At 44.6% G+C, this 25,690-nt stretch overlaps 2 protein-coding genes across 4 annotated transcripts in view; one reads left to right on the plus strand and one right to left on the minus strand.

Annotated features, from left to right (window-relative positions):
* Positions 1-4,146, plus strand: part of EGLN1 (egl-9 family hypoxia inducible factor 1) — a 58,129-nt gene extending 53,983 nt beyond the window's left edge. For all 3 annotated transcript variants that reach the window (XM_043596310.1, XM_043596311.1, XM_043596313.1), the window contains one exon: positions 1,670-4,146. In XM_043596310.1, the coding sequence (XP_043452245.1) occupies positions 1,670-1,734 (65 nt within the window). In that variant the 3' untranslated portion in view covers positions 1,735-4,146. The remainder of the gene's footprint in view (positions 1-1,669) is intronic.
* An 8,383-nt stretch (positions 4,147-12,529) lies between these two features.
* Positions 12,530-25,616, minus strand: SPRTN (SprT-like N-terminal domain). Its single transcript, XM_043596309.1, has 5 exons — positions 24,965-25,616; positions 23,366-23,465; positions 18,495-18,623; positions 15,201-15,462; positions 12,530-14,094 (listed from the first exon to the last, which is right to left on the minus strand). Exons 1-5 carry the CDS (start codon positions 25,183-25,185, stop codon positions 13,346-13,348), a joined length of 1,461 nt encoding a protein of 486 aa, XP_043452244.1. The 5' UTR covers positions 25,186-25,616; the 3' UTR covers positions 12,530-13,345.
* Between the last annotated feature and the right edge of the window lie 74 nt (positions 25,617-25,690).

A 25,690-nucleotide genomic window follows, 5' to 3' on the forward strand; every position in this document is an offset into this window, starting at 1 on the left:
ATCATTAACCAAAAAATTATTCAAAGATTAGGAAAGTTTGAGGCAAGAAACCGTCAGAAAATTATTCAGACACAAGCTGAGTTTTTCTGTGATTATATCCCTTTCAATCGCAGGCTGCCAAACACTTCTGATAACTGCCATCTGGCTTCCTTTCATGCTCCTCTTAGCAGGAAGTTCATAAGTATGCTTTCCTTTTTATTTATTTATTTTTTTAAGTTTATTTATTTATTTTGAGAGAGAGAGAGAGAGAGAGAGAGAGAGAGAGAGAGAGAGAGAGAGAATCCCAAGTAGGCTCTGCACTGTTAGCGCAGAGCCCGACACGGGGCTCCAACCCACAAACAATGAGATCATGACCTGAGCCGAAACCAAGAGCTGGATGCTTAACCGACTGAGCCATCCAGGCGCCCCAGTACCCTTTCCTTTTTATTTTTTTTTTTTTAATTTTTTTTTTCAACGTTTATTTATTTTTGGGACAGAGAGAGACAGAGCATGAACGGGGGAGGGGCAGAGAGAGAGAGAGAGAGGGAGACACAGAATCGGAAACAGGCTCCAGGCTCCGAGCCATCAGCCCAGAGCCCGACGCGGGGCTCGAACTCCCGGACCGCGAGATCGTGACCTGGCTGAAGTCGGACACTTAACCGACTGCGCCACCCAGGCACCCCATACCCTTTCCTTTTTAAAAGTACGTGCTCTAACAAATACGTAAAGAATCCAGGTTTTCCACATTGAACGTGAATTTTTGAAGAACGTTAATACAAAGGAGATGAATTGAAATGCTGAAACCATTAAGTGAGGCGTGCTGAGTCTGTACCTGCCAGTGGTGTCCATGGACCAAACACACTTGCACCAGATCTGAAGATCCTTCGGCGTGCTGGCCTCCCCCGCCGTCCCTACCACGGACTCTCTCCCAGGAGAAGTGGGTCTTACTTTTCTAACAGATGGACCACTTCCTTCTTTAACCCTACCCTATATCTCCAAAGGCTGCTCAGTGCTCACATTACTGATTAGCTGTATGTTCATGAGCCGTCGATAATCCCACATCAACCTTTTATAAAACTATAAAATTGGGGGCGCCTGGGTGGCTCAGTTGGTTAAGTGTCTGAGTTTGGCTCAGCTCGTGATCTCGTAACTTCTGAGTTCAAGCCCCGTATCAGGCTCTGTGCTGACACCTCAGAGCCTAGAATCTGCTTCGGATTCTGTGTCTCCTCCTCTCTCTCTGCCCCTCCCCTGCTCACACTCTGTCTCTCTCTCAAAGATAAATAAAACATTAAAAAAATTTTTTTAACCCTATAATTGGATGTTTGTGCTTTTAAGTTCTTATTTGTGGCAGAAACCTAGTGGTGAGCTTTCAGTGACAACACACTGCTATTTTGTAGCAATTCACATTGCTTTTGAAGTGAAAAGGAGATAAAATCATGATCGCTGTAGAGAATGGCTTTTCCTTTTGAAGGTTTGCTAGTTCAGAGTAATGCATCAGTTACAACAGTGCTACCGGTAGATTTTAAGAGTGAGAGTGTGATCGTTTTCAGGGGATGTATGTTTGCAAAGCTGAGGCATGGTGCACACTGTTAGCTCAGTGGGAAGCAGTAACAGAAGCTAGCTGGTGCTTAATGAATGAGTAATAATTGTTGTGTTTTTTTTTTTTTTTTTTTTTTTTTTTGCCTTGCAGGCGAAAAAGGTGTGAGGGTTGAACTCAATAAGCCTTCTGATTCAATCAGTAAAGACGTCTTATAGAGCCTTTGATCCAGCAATACCCCCCTTCACCTACAGTAATTGTTGACGCGATTTGTTAACTTGTGAATACAAATAAGTGGGATAAAGACAAATAGACAACCAGTTGGCATTTTAATAAGGAAACAGAAACAACTTCTTTGTGTTGCATCAGAAGGAAGATCTGGACTGCGTGACTTTGTACTGCATGATCGACTCCAAACCTGTGATTGCTAATGGGAAGAGTATAAGCCACCAGCTGACAATGGTATTGACATCTGGACATGAAATAAGTGCCCTCGGTAGAATTTTTTCATTCTTAATATTTTGCCAGATCTGTCATCTAGATGAGTTCATTTCATCGCTCCCTTTTTTATATAGTCAAGTTTGAATTTGAAGTAATTTTTGTATGATCAGGTACAATATATCAAAACTGAATTGAGAAAAAATTACAGTATTATTCCCCAAAATAGCATCGATCTATTTTTGTAAACTTCTTCGTACTATTAAATTTTGCCCTAAAAGACCTCTCATAATGATTGTTGCCAGTGACTGATGATTCCTTTCATTTTCTTTTTACCTAACGTAAGAAAAGGAGCACTTTACTCACCAACTAAAAAATCAGATTGTTTTGTAGTCCCGTCTCGTACACTAATTTGAACTCTTAAAAATTGCTGCTGTCGTTTTTTTGACATTGTTAATGGAACATAACAGTACAAACCATCACCATTTACTACTACAAATAACTTTCAGTTCACATTTTGTAAGAAAAAATACCCAGAAGGCTTTATTTTTTAAGTTAGAATTTTTACAAGACTAAAGTGACTGGCACTAAATGAACTTGATCTGCCCTCTGCATCAAGTTCCCGAGATAAAGGGCTTTCTCACGCTTTCAGGTATATTCTGTAGAACGTAGAAGGTAACGTCCCCTTCCTAAGAGCTCTCCTTCCCAGCCAGTCAGTCGTACTTCCAATTTTGCTGTTATGTTTTCCTCCTCCTGCGACCCACGTGATGTGCAGATCAGAACCTTGCTTCTGTTGGATGGCGTCGGGGCGGGGGCGGGCGGACAGAGCGCCAGGGCTGAGCCGAGATAGCGCAGACCAGTGCTGAGGCAGGTATTCCCTAGGCGTGATACTCGCCTCCTTGTCAGTACTGAAAGGTGTGTGTTTAGCTTAAAAAAACAAAAGAAGTGGAAAACCAGATGATTTTTTCTGTTTTATGATTTTTCTTTTACTTTTCAGAAGAAGAGGGAATATTACAGTATCACACAAGGCCTCCCAGACTTTTGTTTTTTGATATATGAACTGGGATGGATACATAAGACTTCATGTTCCTGGGCTAGTCTTTAGCAGAGCCCAGAGGGTGGTATCCGTATTTAACGTGAATTAGGGTCTAGACCTTGCCCACTTCAGTTTTCTATCTCTGTCCTTAATCTTTGCCAGAATGTGTGTACAGAAATATTTCTGTATATTTCAACTTATGACAGTTTTAGCATCTGTATAGTTTGTATTCAATTAGAGACCTTTTCTATGGAAAGCTCAGTAATTTTTATTAAAAGATTGTTATTCATGTAAAACATGAAAAAAAAATCTAGTGAGACCAACAGTGTGGACTTAGGGTGGGGTTAAATATTCAGTATCGTGATCTCACTTAGAACTTGCAGGAGAAAATTAGAGCTTATGGTTGTTTTTCCTTGCCTGTGTTCAGTTTTGTTCCACTTCCTCTCTCTGTTCCAGATAATGCAATGTAACATCTCTCTAGTAAGTGCCTCTGCCAGCCGGACCTGGGAGAGCAAGCTGTCTTTGCCATCTGGTCTGCGTGCGGCACGCTGCACTCGGCCTTGACTCAGAAACGCTGTCATGTTTAGGTCTAGTGGAGACTGTTCTGTTGATGGGGGGAGGGGGGGTTGTGTGATTGTCAGGGTGGGAGCCCCTGTGTCATTCACATGTGTGTCTCTGCAGTTGTGCAAAGTGTCAGATTCTACTCTATGTGGGTTGTGCTTTCCAGGCAGGTCTTAACATTTGTACTTTTCGGAAAATTTTATCTAATTCCTTGGAGATCATTGTGAAAGGATCAAGGAATCCAGGAGAGCCATTTCTTTAATATCCATTTAAAACCTGTTTGTTTCATGTTAGCGGGACCGTTAACTTGTCACCAAACAGGACTCTGTTTAAAACAAAATTTAAAACTACTTGTGGCCTAAATATGTTTAATCCTAGTTAAAGACAAAGCTTCTAATGCTGTTTTTCATTGAATACGTTAACCGGCTGTAAAACACAGACCTTTATCAACAGCAGGCAAAGAATTTCAGGATTCATATACAGATAGACGGGAAAGTCATGTAATTTGAAAAGCAGTGTTCCGTTACGAAAGAGCTCTCAAGTTGCTTGTAAAGCTAATCTAATTAAAAGATGTATAAATGTTCTTGAAAAATTATGGTTGTTATTTCCAGCTGTCTTTTTTTTTTTTTTCTTTCGGTTTTTAAATCTTTTATCCTACACGGACAGTCTTAATGGGCCCTTCTATCAGATAATGTGCTTTTCTATCACACATCTCTGGCTCAGTCCAGAATGTCTGGGATGAATTTTTATAAATGATAATGAGGGAAAGAGAGACAACAGTAAACACAGGAGTCTAACAATCCTAGAGACGTCCTGGGGGTGATTGGCCTGTCCATGGGATCCATGAGCTCTCCGTTTGGATTCTCAACAATTGGATTCTTGCCGTTTCAATAGAATTTTTAAAACTACCCTAACACCAGGGCTGCTGAGCATATCTGTATCACCCACTCTGCAACAAACAAGAAGGGGCATCAGGCATAGATCTATAATTGTCACAGGTGTCCTATCTATGTGTGCACAAAAGTTTACTTTGTGTGGTCATGGACTAAAATGTAAGAGCTCTTGCCATGTGAGATCAATAGACACGTTCCTTTATCTCTTATCTAAGAAACTTTTAGTGTGGTGTTCTCGTTATTTTCCAGCCTCTCTCTTGGGGCATTTGGATAACTGTACTGAAATAAAGCTGGGTGGATGAAAGGAGAGGGCAGATGAGTCCAAGACGAAGACTAATTAAATTAGGTAGTGTTGTGAAAAGAGCACAGGACTGACAAATCTCTCTTCAGTTCTGGCCCAGGAACTTAATTATGTGACCGCTGGGGACTTCTTCATCTGAAAATAAACACAGTAGCTCCGGACCTGCGAGCTGTTAAGACCTAATGAAGTACAGATTATTTCCCAAGGTGCACATGGCCCAAGGATGGAGAGCTCCGCTGTGGCTGTAGACTCCGATGGTCAGTATTTGTACCGTACATTTAATAATGGACTTGTAGACTGGAGTTTCTCCGTTAGTTTATAACCACTCAGGAGTCTGAAGTCAGGAATATGTTCCCCAAATTCTGCTGTTGGTTTTAATGCATATTCTTTTCCTGATCCACCAGCAAGTAAATTTCACTTGAAATAGGGCAAGTGCCCAAGGATAAACCATTGGACCAGTGATGTGCGTGAAGGGCCTGGCCTCACGAGCTGGAAAAGGTTTTGTAAGGAGAAAACAAGAAGAAACCACTTCCCAAGACAGGTGGAGCCCTAACAGCTGCCAGCAGCCAAAGCGCCTTCTATCGAACCGGTGATCTTTTAACTCTGAACAAGGTGTAAAGTTTATTAGGGCGTTACTGGATCAGGTCTTTTCATTGGGATTAGGACCTGTCCTGCCAAAGTTAATTACTGTTATTATCAAGTTCTATAAAATCCCTCTACATTTTTTTCCCTCAGAACCAGCAGAGTAGGCCGAGCAAACCTCATCTCCATTTAGAATTGCAACAGGATAGCGCAGTGGCTCACAGTCACGGAGCTAGTAAGCGGTAGTGAGCATCGGCTTTCCTTTTTCCTTGCGTAACTTTTTAAAAATTATTTTTTAGGTAATCTCTGCACCCAGCGTGGGGCTCAAACTCCCAACCCCAAGATCAAAAGTGACATGCTGTACTGAGTTGTCCAGGCGCCCCTGTTTTCATAGTCAAAGCTATACATGTGCATGTAGCCAAGTCAACTTGTTCTGTAAGGGTTTTTAAGGAAAACAGCCCCTCCTGTTCTTCATCTGAGAATTTAACTCTTACATGACTCTTTGGGTTTAATTTGTGGCCAGAAGAGGTCTAAGTAACATAATCCCATTGCTCCATGTTGGATCTTCAGTGTGAGACCTTATGTACTGACCGGTTCCCCACATGAAAGATAAAAATGTAGGTTCCTGTCTGGCCTCCCTCACCATCCCCGCCAAACATGTACAGCACGCCTCCATATCCCCCCATCTTCCTTTTGTAATTCTGTCGTAACCTAGATCGGGTTGATAGTCAAGACTACTGGTGATATTCAGAGCATGGTTTACACGGAGGAAATTGTGATGACTTGTCTTCCACAGTTTTTGCTTTTATCCTGATGTCCTGATTTTTCATACTTTTCCTGTGGCTTCTAGCCTGCAGCAGTCCGGAGCTGCTGTCCTCTCTGCCTGGTAGGCAGCCGTCTTCCTGAGGTCTCCTTTCCCCATTGTTCTGGAGACCCCCTCCACCACTCTCTGTTGGGTCTCCTGTTTCCTGGATCCCTTCCTTATCTTCCCCTTTCTCGGCTGATTTCCTCGGTCTGGTGGAGCGTGTCCTTCACGTGTCTTCCTGGGAAAGAGTATGTGGGTGGTAAATTTCCCAAGACCAGTGTCTTTATTTTGCCCTCACGCTTCGTTGGTAACTAGAATGGAGCTTACCATTCGAGTTGGGAAATCATTTTCCTTCAGCGTTTTGAAGGCATTGCCTCACTGGTTTTAGTTTCCAGTGTGGTTGCAGAGAAATCCGAGGCCGTTCCTACTCCTCACTCTTTATATGTAGCCTGCTTGTCCTCTGTGGAAGCTCCTGGAATGATTCTTCGCCCCCGGGTCTCTGTAGTGTTACAGCATGCTTTAGCATGATCCTCTTTCTCAGCCAGTGTAGCAGGCATGCAGACTGTACCTTCACGCCCCACATTTGAGGATGTTTTCTTAAACTATGAGATTATTTCTCCTCTCCGTTGTCTTGCTTTTTCTGGAACTTCTGTTGTCCAGACAGTGCATCGACTGGTTTGTGCATATTGCTCTTAGTTACCGTGTCTTTGTCCTTTACTTGTTTTACATCTCTTTTCCAGTTACGCCAAGTGAGGGTTTGGTGTTAATTTCCAAGAGCTCTCTTTTCTTCTCAGTGTGTGTGTGTGTGTGTAGGCTACAATAACCTGTTCTATTTGATACAGTATTTAACCTTACTTTGGGTTTAATTTTTCTCTTTCACGTTGTAAGTTTTGCTCAGATGTCATAATTCTTGTGCGTTCATATTTAAGGGGAGGTAGCTGGGCTTCTGGTGTTCCAAGAAATATTGGCAGCTGCCTAAATCTGAATCTCTTTCATAATCTTCCCAAGACCATACAGACAAGGAGAACCAAGTAAGTTCCCTATAACGCATACCTGCAATACCTGCAGTGTAAGTGTGAGACACAGACAGAAGTTCAGCTTTCAGGAAAGCAGAGAAATAAGCATCCGAGGCCAGCATCAGGACCCATGTGAAGGCAGAGTCAGGTGGAAACTGTATGATAAGGGGACGAGGGCAAGAGGGGCCGAGTGGTGGCAGTACACGGGACCCCACCACGAGTGATGGAAATACAGTCCCGGCTGATGATGGCTCAACTTAAATGATTTTTTGACTTTACAGGGGTGCAAAAACAATGCACATTCAGTAGAAACTGTACTTCAAATTTTGAATTTGGATCTTTTCCCAGGCCAGCAATACGAGGTACATACTCTCTCATGATGCCGGATGACGGCAGCGGCTTCAGCTCCCGGGCAGCCATGCAATCACAAGGGTCGACGACACACTTCATACCATTCTGCACCCACACAGCCATCTGTTCAGCACAGCATTCAGCTGATTACATGAAACAGTCAACACTTTATTATAAAATAGGCTATGGGGTGCTTGGGTGGCTCAGTCAGCTAAGCATCTGACTTTGGCTCAGGCTGTGATCTCATGGTTTATGAGTTCGAGCCCCAAATTGGGCTCTGCGCTGATAGTACACAGCCTGCTTGGCATTCTCTCTGTCCCTCTCTCTCTGCCCCTTCTCTGCTCTCTCTCTGCCTCAAAAATAAATAAATTTAAAAATTAAATAGGCTGTGTGTTAGAGGACTCTGCCCAACCACAGGATAACATAATTGTCCTGAGCCCGTCTAAGGAAGGCTGGGCTGAGCTAGGATGTGGGGTAGGTTAGGTGTATTAAATGCATCTTCAGCTTATGATGGGTTTGTTCCACTGTAAGTTGGGGAGGATCTCTGTACCGCTAAATCTGACACCAGTTCACCAGAGCACTGGCCACTGGGTCATCAAGAAGTTTGAAAGTTCATGAGATTGCAGGTGGCTGTTTGGGGAAAGTATTGTTTGTTGGAGGAGGGGCTGGATGGTAAAGTGCAAGAAGGAAGCGGGGGGAGGGGGGGGGCATGGGCAGGGGGAAATCACAGAATCAGAAGAGAACCACCCTCCCAGCTCAAATAGCAAAGTGTTCCCTCTGAGGAATACTGCATGTCACGGTACCAACAGAACACTCTGGAATCATACCCAGTAAGCCACACAAACCCCTCATGTCTGCCTAGACAGAGCCAATTTTCTGCAAGTCAAGAGAAAGAATGCCTTTCAAAATGAGCAGAAAAAGGAAGACAACATTTATAAACACTGCCATAGGAAGAAGACAAAATGAGAGTCAATTCCAGCTGATGAAAAGCCCCTCCTCAACCAGAAGGCAGAGAAAACCACAAGAGCCAGGCTGAGTCAAATATCCTTACCCAGGACTTTGCAGAAATTAAACTTCACGCCGGAACTTGAACATTCAAAATGTCAGCACAGAAATGAAACAAAAAAAGAAAACCTTCAACGACCTGTAAAAAAATGAAAAAGACAAAATCATCTCATGATTAAAAGGTGAACAAGGAAGAACAGATTCAGGGAAGGGCAGTGAAGAAAAGTAGGAGAGCAGGCAAGGGTACACAGCAGAAGTTACACAGAGGAAGCAGAACAGGTGCACACAAGTGTGTGTGCATCGCGGTGCGCTCACACAGTGACGAGAATGGAGGGGCTACTGATACACAGCCTCCCCTTGTAGATCGAATGGAGGTAACTGGATATCTGGCATTAGGATGCCACTGAACAAGTGTGGGTCGGTCTATCTTCATAAATGAGTTCCCGAAAACCATTTATACCTGTGTAGGTACACACATTTATATACTGAATTTTTTTTTTTTTTGAAGATTTTAAGTAATGTCTCCACCCAACATGGGACTCATCCCTGAGATCAAGAGCTCTACAGACTGAGCCAGCCAGGCGCTCCTCTATTGTTATTTTAAATGTATACCAATACATAAAAAGAATCCTGTGAGGAATCTTGTAAGAACAACAATAAAACACCCTCCCCATTTCTTTCGTATAAATGCAGATTTTCATACGTTTCGTTTGTAAGGAATATTTAGTTTGTAAACAGTGCTGCTAACCTGGAATGATTTGCATCTCTTAAGAGTATTCTAGCTTGAGAATGCACAAACTTTGGTTCTTCGGAAAGAGTCCATGTTCATGAAGGGATTATTGAAAAAGCACATAAAAACGAACTTGAGAAATGTCTAACTTAACACCAAGAATCTGAGAGGCTCCTCTTTGTTCTTTTGGACCGCTGATGTAGGGTCAAGCGACATTATTTGTGTCCCAGGAAGCTTCCAGACTAATCTATGATATGGAGCAAAGTGCTAGATGTCAGACAGACTCAAAGGAACAGCACTGTAATTTCAGAAATAGTAGGAAAATATAGGTCTTGCCTTGTCTGGAAGGCTTCCTGTTCTGAATTATTACCATTAGGCCCTATATGTGGGTTCCGGGTGTCTTTCTGGCAGAAGACTGTTCTGTTAGTGTGTCCAGTGAAAGGCGAACTGAAAACAAGGTTGGGGAGGTGAGGGTGCCTTGTGCATCAGCCCTTGTTTGTTTGAACAAGCACACATTCTTGGCCTGCCGTTCCCTTCTCACAGGACTTGAGATCATAACCTGTCCTTTCCTTTCTATGAATCAGAACTGGCAGCTATCATGCCAGTTGCTGGCAAGTTTCCTCCATTTCCTTTGGCTTCACCTTCAGTTTTTCAGATACTGAACTTCCCAAGAGCGCCCCCTGGTGTTCAATAAACGAGAGGGTAAATTTGGGCAAGGGTAATTCCAGCACAGAAACAAGCCAACAGCAGCTAGTTTCTGTACTACAGTATACAACACTGTGAGCCTTGATGTGGTTCCAGAGTCATTTAAGAAGAGCAAGTCTTTTGCTCTTCATTTCAAAAGACAGCTGATGATGAAGTATGATACGTAAAAACATTCTGGGGGAATGTCAGAAAAGCGCTAATTACGTGACGTCCTTTTCTGTTAATTTTAACTCCCTGGGCGATTTAACCTGTAATGATAATTGTCACATTAGAGTTTCACTTCACTAGTCAACAACAACTACAACAAATTGCTAAAAAACCAAGACAAAGAATAACAGGAAACCCTTGCTCTTCAGTAGGAATTAAACTACAGAGAGCTCAGCTTTTTTCTTCAAACAACCCAATGAGAGGAGGTCCTGCACGTGCCCCGGGTGCAGGATCCCAGGGAGGTAGCAAGTCTGTAAGAAGATACAGCAGCTATTCCACTTTGACATTGAAATTGACTTAAAAATCCTACAAAGTCCGAAAACACATAAACAGTGCTTTAGGACAATGGGACAGCATGAGATGCTCGCTCTTGTGTCTTTCACTTAGATACACATTTATAGTCTAAAAAGACAGGACTTTCCAGATTTGAAGTCAGGTTTGCTAGATAATGAATAGCCCTGGCTCTAAGAAAACACAGTTTTTATAAAGTCTACTCCCCCCCACCCCCGCAACCCATGTCCCCAGAATGAAGGGTGATAGCATTTAAAGGTGGACCCAGAATTTCCAGCTGGTATTAGGGTAGGAAGTTTGCTTTTTTTTAAGGGATAAAAAAACAAAACCAACAAAATTTTCTTTGTTATAAATGACTCAGAGTTGGGGGTAACAGAATTCTTCAGGTAACATTTTTTCTCAAAAGTTTTAATGCGAATTGAAGGCCATTTAATTTCCAAATTTAAAACTAACTTCCCTTTTCTTGCCAGCCAACAGTCTTCCATCATCCCTTAAACCTGACCACCTCTTGATTTTACCAGCTGGCTCTTTCTCGGCCCACCCCTCTCTCATCCCGGCCAGTGCCCTTCCTCTGCCCATTGATGTTGCCCCCGGAGAATCCATCTGAACGCTTCTCAAACGTCCTTGACTCTCTGGCTTACAAATCTTTCCAACCCCCCCCCCCCCCCCTGAATCAAAAGATGTGTACTCTCAGGGGCCACACGAAGTGGACAAAGTGACAGACAGGGTCTCCACCCCCGAAACTCTATTCAGCTAGGCCTGTCTGCCGTCCTTCTGCCGCTTTACCCCTCACATCTTACTCTTACTCTGTTCATTCGGAACAGCTTACTTCTGCCAGAACAGTGTGGTGGTCTGTCTCCACCGCCTTTCTGGTGCCCCTTCGCTCTGCTCGGCCCTTTCCACCCTTCCTTACCCGGCTAGCTTGACTCACCCTAGAAGACCCAGCTTGGATGTGGTCTCATCCAGGAAACATCCCCCGAAGTCCTGACGTCCCCACAGCACCCGGCAGAGCACTTCCTGTGTTCAAATTAATCCGCTCTTGTCTCACTCCCCAACCAAGCTGTAAAACTTACGGACATGGGGCATTTTACTTCGTTGCCCCAGAACCTTGTACAGTTTTGAGTCAAAAAAATGCTTACCTGCACATAATTTGCCAAATGAAGAGAAAATGATCCTCTACGCAAGCAGGTAACGGCAGATACGCAACATAATACACATATTTGAAGTCCTTTATCTGTAAATACTAAGTACTATTCTTTAACTTCATACTTAAGAAATATCAAAACTTGTCAACACTTTACCACACAAGCTAAAATGAAAAGGAATAATAGATAATAGTTAAGGTATTAGCTATTAATAGATAATAGATGGTAATAAATAATAGTTAAGACAGATGGATACCTGAAACGCTTCCATACTGCTGGCCCGAGGGTCCCCTGGCAGCATTTTGTAAAGCGAGACGTACATCTACCCTGCAGTTCCAATCCTGGGTATACGCCCAACAGAAATGAGGAAGCACGTTCTCAGCAGCATTATTCCTGATGGGCAGCCCCAGATCGGAAAGAACTCCCATGCCCAGCAGCAGTGGAATGGATGAATGAACGCTGGCATATTCATACAAACGCCGCAGAGCAATGAAACAATGAACTTAGACATCTACACCGGCAGCAGCAGCGAGGAGAGTACCTTTATGAAGTTCAAAAACAAGCTCACCCACCCATCTGCGGTGACGGAGATGAAAACCGTGTTACCTTTGGAGGTTGTGGGTTCGGACTTCAGGAGTGGGCACCCTTGAGGACACCTCCTGCGGGAACCGCAGCGTTCTCTAACTTGATCTGGGCAGCAGGCGCCCAGGGGCCCCCCCGGGGAAGCTCACCCCACTGTACACTGGGGATCTGGCCCCTTAGGAACACACAGGTCGTGTTGCAACAAAGTCGAGAAAAGGGAGAACCCGTGAACTGAACTCTCGGGAATATGCCAACCAACCTGCTAGAGGCGTCGCCAGAGACAGAAAGTCGGCAGACGAAAGTATCTTCGTCTTTTTGCCAGAGGTGGAAAGGAGTATTTCCAAAAAGAATTCTACTTTTCAAAATGCACAAATGGTATTCCTTTTTATTAGAACGATTACAACTTTGGCTTACGGCTCATAATACTGTTTCCAGAGAACGTGCTACTGTGAACACCACCGAGGCAGCTCTGTGACGTTGTACATTCCAGGTGGGTAGCGCCGGATCCACTCACTCGGCGACGCGTTGAGAAAACCACTCAACCCTGGCCTACGAAACTGCAGTAGCTATTTGTTACTGGCAACATTCTAAAAGGTTTATTTTACTGTACTCCTTATGTACTTGAACCTAAAATCTGCTGCCACCTTTCAGTGATGACAGAAGTAAAATTCTTTAAAACAGAGAAAATTTACTTCCTGTGAAGATTGAAAAAAAACAAAAACAAAACAAGCCTCTGAGTACCCTGAAACAACTAATATGCTGTGTACCCCAGATTGTGTTTTTTGGTCAGTATGTCTGACATCATGAAATTAACATCAGTTCTAGGACTGAGTTTTAATGTAACTGAAGAAATGCTCAGCGAACCAAACACCGGACAGGATTCCTCACGGAGTATTCTGAGGAAGGTGTATAAATAAAAAGATTAACCGCAAGAACACAAATATCTAAAAATTCTACGTGTATACATGCAGAGTAAACTCTGGGCTACAGTATACACAAGGCAACGGTAGCGCCTTAAAACATAAAATATTTTTCATTATAATCTCATGTGTATATATAAAATAGAACTAAATTCTAACCGACAAATCGGAGTATGTACCAGAACTTCCTGAGGGCCTGACACTAGACTAGTGAGGTAATTCAGGTGGCGTGTGACACCCGTCTGTTTTCCGAAGACCTTTTCAACTTTTGCCATCGACGCTAGCACCTTCAAGGCACCGGTCCAAGTGCTCGTTAATTTGCGACTCTAGGACTTCGTTCCAACAAACAGGACAACTGACCGCTCTGCTCTGACTGGCTGAAGGGCTGGAGCTCTGAGCCGCAGCTGGAGGACGTGAACTCCACTTAGAATCACTTCCACCACGTTGCACTTGCTCTTTCTTGATAAAAAGCTCGTCAGAAACAGACTGGTCTTCTAGCCTGGCTCGTTTACTTGGCAATCTCTCTTCGGGCCCGCTCCCGTCCAAGGCCGCGGTCACAGGTGTTGATTCCGGGGCTTTTAAAGAATTTCTCGGGGCTATCTTAGAGGAGGGGACCCTTCTGTGAGACGTGGAAGAGACAGAGTTTTTAGGGAGGTCGCGGACTGCCCCGCTTTTTGGTGGAGATCCACTCACACTTCTGCAGGCCTTCTGGTTGGCAGCTGACACTCTAGGAAAGTAGTTGCTTACGACATTTTGGCGACTGGCAGCAAGAACAGGGGCGACGAGAGAGGTTTTTTTGCTTGGACCATTCTGTTCAGAGTTCACCTCCATTTTAGAATTAGGTCTCAGAGCTGTTGCTGAGTGGTCTTGACTTAAAAGATCTTGGGTTTTATTGACGGCGTGTGAAGCGACAAATCTCCCGGACGAAGGCGAATTGCTCGCGTCTCCCAGGACGTATCCTTTCCCACTGAAAGGGATCAACAGCTGGGTCTCACCTCTGTTGGGCTGATCTGCAAAAGAAAGCAGAGGTTTTCCTGACTCGAGATCAACACGGTAACAAATGTCGAGCTAATGGACAGGTTTTTTTTTTTTCCAAATGAAGAAATACGGTTTTATTCTGTAACTTCGGTCCCCGCACCAACTACCTATTCGTCGGGAGGGGGATGATCTGCAGCGGTCAGGGGGCGCTGGTGGGGCAAAGGCCAGAAAACAACATCCTCTCCTATTTAGATCAGGGGTTCTACCATCCGAGGGCCACTAGCGAAGGCACTTGGACCTTGAAAATCACATAGCGGTCTTGCGGTTCCGCCCCAGGGGGCAAAGTCTGCTCCCACATGCTTCGCTTTCCTCCGGCTCGCACAAAATGAGGATGCGTCATCTCCCCACGGACGTCCTCTAGCGCCTCCACTCACGTAATGTTTCGGATTCGGGAAGGGCAGCTTATTACGCTCCTGCATCCAATCAGCAACTCGCCAAGGGAAGAAGCATTAACTCAGCGACCTGGTTCCTTCTTCAAGAGGCAGTGACTCTGAACTTCATAGGAAACGGATAAATCTTGCAGATGAAGGACCAGCACATACATGTCATATCCTTTTCCCATTCTCCCAATGAAAACACGTCCATCCACAGAAGTCACTTGGACAGAATCCAACTGATAGGAAGGGGTGGAGTCAGGACTGATTCCGGGCATTGTTATTTGAATCCCTGTTTTTATTTTGACAATCTTTTTGCCTTCTGTTTCCCAGTGACTCAGGGAGCCCAGACCGTGAAAGGGACTTTAGCCTCTAATTATGGCCAGTGCAAACCATTTCTCCCTTAGTTTTAATGTAATGCTCCATACAGAGCAGCGTGAGTCACACTAGCAAAGGGACTTTTTAGTTTCTGATATGGCCAGTGCAAACTATTTCTACCTTAACTCCCCTCCATACAGAGCAGCGTACGTTTTTCTACCACCATTTCAGAAAAAAAACGTGATCTTTTGAGGTCCACGCTTGCAAACATCTACACCAGCAACAATCCTTAAGCTCATCTAAACACTGCTCCTCCCCAGGCCAGGGCTGGCTTTTTGGGCCATCAGCCGCAGTCTCGGCAGAGGCAGAAGGACAGACAGAAGTACCTTTCTTTTCGGCCACCGGCTGCCTTCCTAGTTTTGTCTTCCCCTTGCCTTTCCGGGCGTAGTTCTCCGGCTCCTTGATCTTCACGTAGGTGCCACCACACTTCTGCTGGTGCTCTGCCCACCAGTAGTCGTGAGCAGACGGCGCCCTGTTGGTGGCGCGTTTGACGTAGCCGTAGTAGGGCTTCCTGTGCCGACACGGCCCGTCACAGCGCCACCAGTGTCGCCGGTACTCATCCACCTCGTCGTGGAACGTGTGGTACACCTGCGCGGACAGAACGCGGTAGGCGTTAGGAGGGGCAGGTTAACGATTTCCAGAAAATACACGGGCAGCCTTTTCTCGGTTTCAACCTTGCAGCTTCCGAGAGCTCTCTGCAGGGATACCCGGGGGAAGGTGGCAACTAGATTTAGCTTCTGTTCGAAATTTCACGTTAATGGAAGGGCAGCAGTTCATACTCTAGGAACTGTGTGAAGATAGAAAACCGCAAGATCAGAAGACAAAAGAAAATACTTTCTGACTCGCCAAAAGTTCTATCACATGCTAGAAGTTTTAGAGACCAAATCGTAAAACAATCAAATATTTGGATAAAGACAAAACTGTGCATAGTGCCATGATAAGGAAGAACTGTTAACACTGCTCAGTGGCAACTTTGCCCTCAGAGGTGACAGAACCACAGGGTGCTGGACCACCTGCTGCAAATTCTCGGCCCCCGCCACCCAGCACCCTGCGCTGTTCCGGCCTCTGCCACACCCGCTATCCACAGCCCTGCAGCTCTTTGCTCTGGTCTCTGTAACGAGCCTCATGGGGCAGCATTTTATCTGGTTAAGGCAAAGGCTCCCCAGGATCGTTTTCGTCTTTGTTCCCCTAGTGGCTAACTTAGGCTCCGGCACAGTGAGTACCTGCTTGCTGCCTGGGTGAATGGAAAGCTTCACTTCTTGACTCAAATGAAATTCTCTGCGAATGTGCTTTTTGATCCTTACATGGGATCCTTTCTTTTCACCTTCTAGATGGGACCTTACTCAGAACCCAAGCAGAGGACAGATCAAAGAGGTCTGAAAGGAAAGTTAGCCCTACCACCTCGGGGGCCTGGAGGATAGCAGGGCACCATTTAAAAACCGATAATCTGGGGCGCCTGGGTGGCTCAGTCAGTTAAGTGTCTGAATTCGGCTCAAGTTGTGATCTCAGAGTTCGTGAGTTCGAGCCCCGCGTCGGGCTCTGTGCTGACAGCTCAGAGCCTGGAGCCTGCTTCGGATTCTGTGTCTCCCTCTCTCTCTGCCCTCCCCCACTTGTACTCTGTCTCTCTCAAAAATAAATAAACATTAAAAAAATTTTTTTAAGAACAACAACAAAACCCCGGAAAGTGTCTTTTAAAAAAATAAATAAAAAATAAAAGCGGGTAATCCTAAATAACCCTGAGTACCTTTTTCTTCTCTCTTCTCAGTGGAATGTTACTATTGTACAAGATAAGGAGCATCTATAGATGAGACTTTTTTATTTTAATTTTTAAGTAATCTCCACACCCAACATGGGGCTTGAACTCACAACTTCAGGATCAAGAGTGGCATACTCTACCGACTGAGCCAGCCAGGCGCCCCAGTGAGACTTTTCTTAACCAGAGACTGAGTTTTCTAATAAATTCCCCTAAGGGAATGTGAAGCCTTCCATAACTCTACACCTAGTTTTATAGCACCTCTCCATCCTAAGCAAAAATCTCGTATCACTTGGCAAGCATATCAGTAACGCACAGTATATGAGGCACAGAAGGAACTGGAGGGCAGAGGTTTAGGGGCAAAGAGATCGGGAATGCCCGGCCGCTTCTTCGCTTCATTTCTTGGCCAAAGAGATCAGGGAGTGGGATCTGTTTTGCTTCCAAGTCCTGTAACTCCTCCTCCAGCATGGGGATGTGACTTCTTTAACGACGTAGTCACTAAAATAAAATTGTGAAACTGGATGCCCTGCGGAGTTTGTTATAACAGGATGTAACCTGTAAAAGCAAGGGGTGTCCACTCGATAAAACCTCCTAAATGAAAACACACAGACGGCCGAGATAAAAGAATAGATGCTCTTTTTCCAAGTGAACAAGAGGAAGTATACCAGGACTTTGCTTAAAGTGAAAACACCAGTGAGGAAACTAAAAGCCTTTTGTACTGTACTAGCAGCTCCATAGTTGTTCTGCTAATCTGGATTTGATGGGACTGATTTTTAATGCAAGCTACTTTCTTGACGTTGAAGGAGCTCTATGCAATAATGAAAAGAGCTCTGGAGAAAATGAAAACCAATAGCTAGAAAAAAAAAACACACAGAAGGTGAACATTTCCATTTTCCACCACACCGGTCTTTACCGCCCTTTAAAGGCAGGAAATAACCAAACACACCAAAGAATTAAATCTTTGTAGGAACTAAGATATAGAACTGGGGCCCCTGGGTGGCTCAGTCGGCTAAGTGTCTGACTTTGGCTCAAGTCACGATCTCACGGTTCATGGGTTCGAGCCCCATGTCGGGCTCTGTGCTGACAGCTCAGAGCCCGGAGCCTGCTTTGAATTCTGTGTCTCCCTCTCTCTCTCCCCCACCCCTGCTTGTGGTCTCTCTCTCTCTAAAATAAATAAACATTCAAAATAATTAAAAAAAAAAAAAAACTAAAGACATTACGGTCACTTGATAAAATACATCAGTAATAAAAACAACCTGTATTTAACTTGTGCTCAAACCAGGCTACGACGTTTTGTATTTTCTCCTCTGATCCCCCCCAAGGACCCGCAGATGAGTTCGTGCTGCCTGGGAGTACGCGGGGGTGCAGAGAAGTTAGGGAGGAGGCCCCCCAGTTAACCATCCACAGAGCCAGCATCTCAACCCAAGCAGTCAGGACTCCTCACGCTTTTTTGACCCCAGGCTCCGCTTCCTACAATATTATGCAGAAAGAGGAATCAAGGAAGACTTTCAGTGAGTGTAACAACACATGAAATGACAGAGCACAGGAACTATCGGAGGAGGAGGCCGTAATCCAGAAAACTAAGTTAACAAAGAGACAAATGTCATAACCCAGAGGTACCGTGGGCCTGCGGTAACCATGCACAACATGTCACACCAGATGTGCCGCGAGGCGACAGCAAGGGCGCTACTGTGAGGCCCAAACAAGCCAGTCAGCTTCTCTTGGCCTGTCTTACCACCCACCGTGGAAAATCCTCAAAGTCGGTATTCGTTTCCACCCTGTTGTCTATTTTTAGTGATTCCACCCTGTTGTCTATTTTTATGATTTTTAGTGACTAAAAATCATAAACGCGCGCGGCTTTACACACCGTTATGTTGGCTCCGGTCAGGCGATTGATGCGATGCATATGTTTGCAGAACTCTGGGCCGTGCCCTTCCCGGTCTTTATCGTTATTAGTGACAAATAGATAGGCATGGATCATTTCATGCAAGAGGGTCTGAAACAGAAACATACAAATGCATTTGTTAGGGCGCTTTTGAAGAGAGAAATGCATTTTCCTTCTCTACCTGGGGACCTAACTTCCCTTGGATCACAGGCTCCTTTCAGAAACTGTTAAGTCATGAACCATTTTGCTAGAAAAATTACGTACACATACATTCACAAAACTCAGCGCATGATATCTGAAGTTCTGCAGATCCCAGGTCAAGGACTCCTGTCGCAGGAAAGCCCTTTTAATTCTTACTCAGAATCCAAAAGGAAAGATCAATGAGCTCAACTACAAAAGAATTTTAAAATTCCGCATGGGGGAGAAAGCGGCATTGAGTGAAAAGACAAATTCAGAACAACGTGCAATGCCTCTCACGGGCTACTAATTCTTCAAACATAAGACCGACTGAAGTCAACAGGAAAATGACCTAAAATCCAATTTTTAAGTGGGTAAAGGTTATAGATGGCTCACAGAAAAACGTAAATGACCCATAAACATGAAAAGAAATGTTCGACTTCATTTATAAAAATAATTACAAATCCATGCTACCTCTCGCTTATCTAGAGGAGTAAATTCCCGAAGTTTGACCCCATTAGTAAAGCTAAGGGAAGCAAACGTTCCCAGCTGTCTCTGGCAGGAGGTGCAAAATGTTTTATAAACCCCCACGGAAGAGAATTTGGTAACATCTCACAAAATGACAAAAGCATTTATCCCTTGACCCAGCAATACCTAAGCTAATAGGAAAGGTCATAGGTGCAAGGTATTTTCATGGTGGCATTGTTTATGGTAGCAAAACAATGCAAGTAAGTGTCTAGCAAATAGAGACCTGGTTGAATGAACTATGGAAAATCCTTACAAAATTCTATATAGAGTTAAAAAAAAAATGAAAAAGATCTCTGAAATCATTTGGAGGAACCTACAGAGTACATGCTTTTTTTTTTTTTTTTTTTTAATGTTTGTTTATTTTTGAGACAGAGACAGACAGAGCATGAACAGGGGAGGGTCAGAGAGAGAAGGAGGCACAGAATCTGAAACAGGCTCCAGGCTCTGAGCTGTCAGCACAGAGCCCGACGCGGGGCTCGAACTCACGGAGTGTGAGATCATGACCTGAGCCGAAGTTGGCCGCTTAACCAACTGAGCCACCCAGGCGCCCCCAGAGTACATGGTTTTAATGAAAAAGGCGAAAGGCAGAAGACAGTACACAATATATCGTGTAAGAAGTATGTTATGTGATCAGGAGAGGGAATAAGAATGGACATAAATATTTGCAAAACAACAATAAAAGAAAAAAGAAACTAATGGCAAGAGTGTCATACAGTAATTGGGGAGTTCTGGATACAGGGATGGGGTGGGACATTTCTCTGTGTACAGCTTTCCATAGTTTGGGGATTTCTGAATATGTAAAATTTTAAAACACACAAACAAACACTAAAACCTACTGCTCTGGTGAATAGCATCTGAAGGTAAATCCTGTGACTGGCCCAGATTTTGTCTGAGTTTGTACTTAGAGAAATTCCAAAAATCTCTGACTTAAAACAACACCATCACCACGCTCCTGCTCATTCCCACACCACGAATGCAGACATTTAGGTGCAGAATTAAAAGTATTTAAAGCTGCTGTTTCATAATTGGTCCTAACAAATATGAAGACGTTTTTTTAAAAGTGAAAGTCATACAGGTCTTCAAGAACAAACCTTGTTCATAATTTTTATAAAAAGAATTCCTGCCAGAAGAACCAGATTGCCATTAATGAATCGTAGGCTTATCAAATTATGCCGAATAGAAAAACGGGTGTGTCAAGCACTGTAACTTGGTCATTGTGAAAACACCCCTTTTACAATGATCGACTCTGTATCTCTGAAAATGAACTTAATCTTTTCAAGTAAATGCCACTCTACTAGGACTCACATTTCAATTTTGTCCAACATTCTAAAGTCATGATCAGTAACTATTCTTACAAAGGAGGAATAAATTTAGATCCCTAATCTGGGGTTCAATGGAAACATCCTGAAAGCGGCACATGGCACCACACTGAACGTTTCTATTTTTATGTATTTTCTATTTTGCACATTTAGGCTAGATTCAAGGTTCTACTCAACACGGTCCCAAAACACCTCTATTTCCCACCACTGGGTTCTCTACCTGGCCAAAAGCAACTACTTCTAGTCCTCCATATGCCCTGAGATTCACGCCTCAATTTTGCTCACGGCATCCTATTCCTTCTGCCAAGAGTAGTTTTCCTGTACCATCTCTACTTGTCAGAATCCGATCTGTCCTATGAGGCTCAGCTCCATGTTATCATTTGCAGCAGTAGCAATCACACAGCGGTAGTGATGAGGGGACAGGACAAGAGCTTTAGGGCCAGGGAAACTAGAGCCTACCACAAGGGTTTGTCACTTATTACGCACAAGACCTTGGACAAGTTACAACTTGCTGCTCGTCGCTAAAATGGGGATATCCTAATCTTGCGGGGCTACGGGAAAGGCACACACTGGATTAGCTATTAACTAGATGAACCCTAGTCCAAAATCTGGCATATAATACGTGCTCAATAAAGAGTGAGAGGCAGGAGTGGTGATGTTAGGTAGTAATAAGCTAAAGAAAAGCATATGAAGCTTTTCTTCTCTGTCCTCACCCAGACTCAGTCCTTTCCTTTCCTGAATCCTATTCATTATAATATGGGTCGCTACTTTATGTACAGGCCAGAGTCACACTGTTCCTCCGTGGGCCTTCTTACACTGATCTGATATTGTAACTTTCTGCCAATAGCAAATGCTCACTTGACAGCATTACCACACATTTTCCGTTCTCTTCTTGCCCGTTACTTTATTTTTTTTTAAATTTTTTTTTTCAACGTTTATTTATTTTTGGGACAGAGAGAGACAGAGCATGAACGGGGGAGGGGCAGAGAGAGAGGGAGACACAGAATCAGAAACAGGCTCCAGGCTCTGAGCCATCAGCCCAGAGCCCGATGCGGGGCTCGAACTCACGGACCGCGAGATCGTCACCTGGCTGAAGTCGGATGCTTAACCGACTGCGCCACCCAGGCGCCCCAATTGCCCGTTACTTTAAAAAAAATTTTTTTGTAATGTTTATTTGCTTTTGAGAGAACGAGAGAGAGAGACAGAGACAGAGAGAGAGAGAGAAGAGTGAGTGGGGGAGGGGCAGGAAGAGGGAGACACAGAATCCGAAGCAGGCTCTAGGCTTTAAGCTGTCAGCACAGAGCCCAAAGTGGGGCTTGAACTCATAGACTGAGATCATGACCTGAGCTGCAATCAGACGCTTAACCGACTGAGCCACCCAGGCGCCCCCATCGCCCATTATCTTTAAAAAGAACACTGTTCGTGTGTTTACTTAATCATTCACACAATAAATATTCATTATGCAACTACTACTCTAATTAGGGCTCCTCAGAAGGTGGATTTGGTTAATTATGTTCAACTTTTTTGTTTTAGGTCTACAGTTTTTTTTCTGCTTATTCACTGAGTTACCAAGAGTGTTGTGTTTAACATCTGCAACTATGATTATGGGTGATTACTTCTCTTTTTGCTTCTACTCATTTATGCTTCATGTAGTTTAAAGCTACATTATTACTGTTAGAATCATTATGTGTTTTTATTTAATAGATTATTTTACTATTATAAAACGTGAGCTTTTTTTTCTAGTAAAACTTCTTCCCTTAAAACCTTTAGTTTGCTACAATAGCTTTCTGTTAGGGTTTTGGATGATATACTTTTTCTGAACCTTTCACATTTAACGTGTGTGTGACTTTAAGCACACCTCTTTTAATCTAGTATGTCACTCCATGTCTTAAACCAGTGCTTAGTCCATTTACATTTAATATAATTACTGATATCGTCTTCACACCTACCCTTCTTTTTGGAGGGCTTTGTTCCTTTATTCCTCCTTTCTTTTTTATTAATCAAGTATTCCTGTTGTACCATTTTACGTTTAGTAGCCATTTACTTTTTTTTTTTAATTGTAAAAAAAAAAAACACAACACAAAATTTAACATCTTAACTATTTTTAAGTGTACAGCTCAAGAGTGTTAAATGTAGTCACAGTGTTCTGCAACCCATTACCTTTTATTATCCTTAAAAACAGCATCTTTTGTATTTCCAAGCATATTTTAATGTACGTCCCATCCAGCCTCTACCACTCTATCTTCTTTGGTGCCTACGTTTCAAGTTATACAATTGGGGCAAGACAAGTCCTACTGGGTATATCTTGAGGAATTTCAGACATCTTCTAAACTCAAACTAACCATAATCCGGGAGCTCCTATGGCTCCATTTTGCTAGTCAAGTGCCCTCACTCACGCGGGCTGGTTCTACCAGCTCAGCGAGATGTTCTGGGAGGACAGCGTCATTGTGGCTGAACAGAGGACAATCAAAATTTGTGTGCCTCAATAGGAAGATATGGGTCCTGATTCTTCTCTGCTTCTCAGTATGTAACTTAAACTAGCTTACTTACGCTCTCTGAACCTTAAATTTCTTCATTTATAAAAATGAGGACAACACACACTGCACATAAACAAGGTGCTTGTAAAGCTCAAATCCGGTATTATACCTGAAAAACTTTACCTGTGAAGAACCATAAAAATATAAGGTAATCATTATTATTGGCCCTGCAATTAAAGTTGTGAGGAAATAAATTTTTTTTTTACATGTATAGGTGAATTCACATCAGTCTAAATCAATAATAAGCATTTTTAAATAACTGAGGTAAGAACCAAGTTTATGCAAAGGATACCTCTACAAGATCCTTTCTCGGTCTCAACTTTAAAAGAGGTTCACTGAGCCGGATGGAACACATTCCGCCCCTCCCTTCATAGCTGCATATCCCAGCACACCTGGAAAACAACCACCACAAAAGCATTATTTACCAAATATACACAAAAGGGAAATAGAAATGAAAGAGTAAATCACTTCACACTAGTTCCCACCAGGACACCCTCTTTGTCAGGAGATATTTGCATCTCACCCTAGGGAGAAAGATGTGTGAATGGTAGTGACATCCCTTGCCCCAGCCAGGCAGTGACTGTCCCTTGGCCTTGCCAGGCTGCAAGAGCCCAAAGAAGATCATCCTCCTCTGCTGCGCCCAGTCTCCTCCCTACAAACTGTAATCGGTTTGCGGTGATTACAGCCAGGCCGCCATGAGCACGTCTCCAAAGCGGTAACAGAAGCCTCTATGAAGGAGATTTGTTCTTTACACACAGTTTTATATCATTATCTTAACCTGGCTTACTTAAGGCTGTCGTGTAGCACTTCAAAGACAAGCACATAGAACACAACCCCATCTTAAACTTGTTAGCTCAGTTCATGTGCAGGAATAGATGATTTCAAATTGGGACTTCTCTTCTTGGTGGGAAAGGGATCCTTTTAGAGGCATCCCCTAAGATCCCTTGGGTCCAGCAATATGGAAACAGTCAACCCTTCTAACACCTGAGCTCAGTACTAAGTGGTGGTGTCTTAACGAGCATGGAAAAGGACAACACCCACCCTTGGGAGGCTTCCCTGTGTCCTCAGCATTCTTTTTTGGGGGCAGACTCGCTTCTCCCTCCTGGGTCCCAAAGCACTACCATAAGACAAATCTGGAATGTGTTAATTGATTTTCAAGCGGCGGGAGATTCAGAGAAATATCTTTTCGGGGCCCCTGGGTGGCTCGCGCTTTCAGCTCCGGTCATGATCTTATGTCCTTGAGTTCGAGCCCCACCTGGGGCTCCACACTCAGTGTGGAGATTCCCTGCTTGGGATTCTCTCTCCCTCTCCCCCTGCCCCCCCCCCTCCCGCTCGTGCTCACTCTCTCTCAAAAACAACAAAAAACAAAGGAATATCCTTTTCTCTGTGTCCTTTATTTGCTTTTTAAGTTTATTTCGGGAGAGAGAGACAGCGCGTGCGCGCGAACAGAGCGAGGGAAAGAGAGAGAATCCCAAGCAGGCTCCACACTGTCAGCCCAATGGGGGAGGGGGATGCAACTCACCAACCGTGGGATCATGACCTGAGCCAAAACCAAGAGTCAGACACTTAGCTGACTCAGCCACCCAGGCGCCCCTCACTGTGTCCTTTATAAATCAAACTCTTGGCGAGATGGCCCACACAGCTTTCCTCAAGTTGTTTGAGCACGAGAGAGAGAGAGAGAGAGAGAGAGAGAGAGAGAGAGAGAAGGGAAGGGAGAGATACACCAGGAGATGCTGGCCCAAAACAAGACCGACACCGACACTCCCCTCCACCCCCCGCATTTCACAGGCCCTGGGACCACTGGGGACGGAGAAAGAGGAGAAGTTCGCGGCCGGCGGCTGCAGAAGAGCTGCCAGCCGGTCTCTTTTCCCCAGCGGGGTTCGAGACTCACAGGGTCATTCGCATGCTCCACTTCACCTCGACAGCCTCCAGCTGGCCCCAAAAGAACCGATCGTTGAACTGCACAAACAGGGCCTGCAAATCCGGGGTTGGGTCCACCAACTCCCAGGACGCGTCCACCAGCGACAAGGGCGCCTGGGCCCGGTCGCGCTCCGACGCCTGCAAGTTCCACTCCTCCTGAAGCCGTAGTGCCAACACCAGATCCTCATCCATCTCTGCCGGGATCCCAGGCGGCGTTCGCCGGCGTTAAGCGGGCCCCCGGGGGAGGCCGCGACTCCACCTCTCTGAAGCGGCGGCGGCGGCCTGACCCGGCTCCTAGGAGATACTGGCTCTCGGGCTACTCTCGAGGCAGCCCGCCGATCTCGCGAGAATTCAAGAATAACCGGCTCGAGAACGAAAACTGAATTTGCCCCAAACGCCGAAGCCAAGATTCTGCGGCTTAAAGTAGAGAACTCAGCATGACACCTCTTAGTGGGTTCAAAACGTGGGTTCCCAGGCCTTGGTCTAGAGGAAGGTTTCAAGAAACCGGTTACCGCCTTTACGCTTCGCCACTAACTTCAAATACCAACGTCACGCTCAGAACATGCGCAGTACCCACGTCTCGCTGCCTCGCCCTCCACTCTCTTCCGCAACAGAGCCTCCGGCGCATGAGCCCTAGCCGCTGGCGTTCCCGCGCAGGCGCGCTGTCTGCGCTCGGCCCCTGCGCAGGCGCAGTCTG

This window comes from Prionailurus bengalensis, chromosome D2 (genome assembly GCF_016509475.1).
Source record: "Prionailurus bengalensis isolate Pbe53 chromosome D2, Fcat_Pben_1.1_paternal_pri, whole genome shotgun sequence".
Classification (NCBI taxonomy): domain Eukaryota; kingdom Metazoa; phylum Chordata; class Mammalia; order Carnivora; family Felidae; genus Prionailurus; species Prionailurus bengalensis.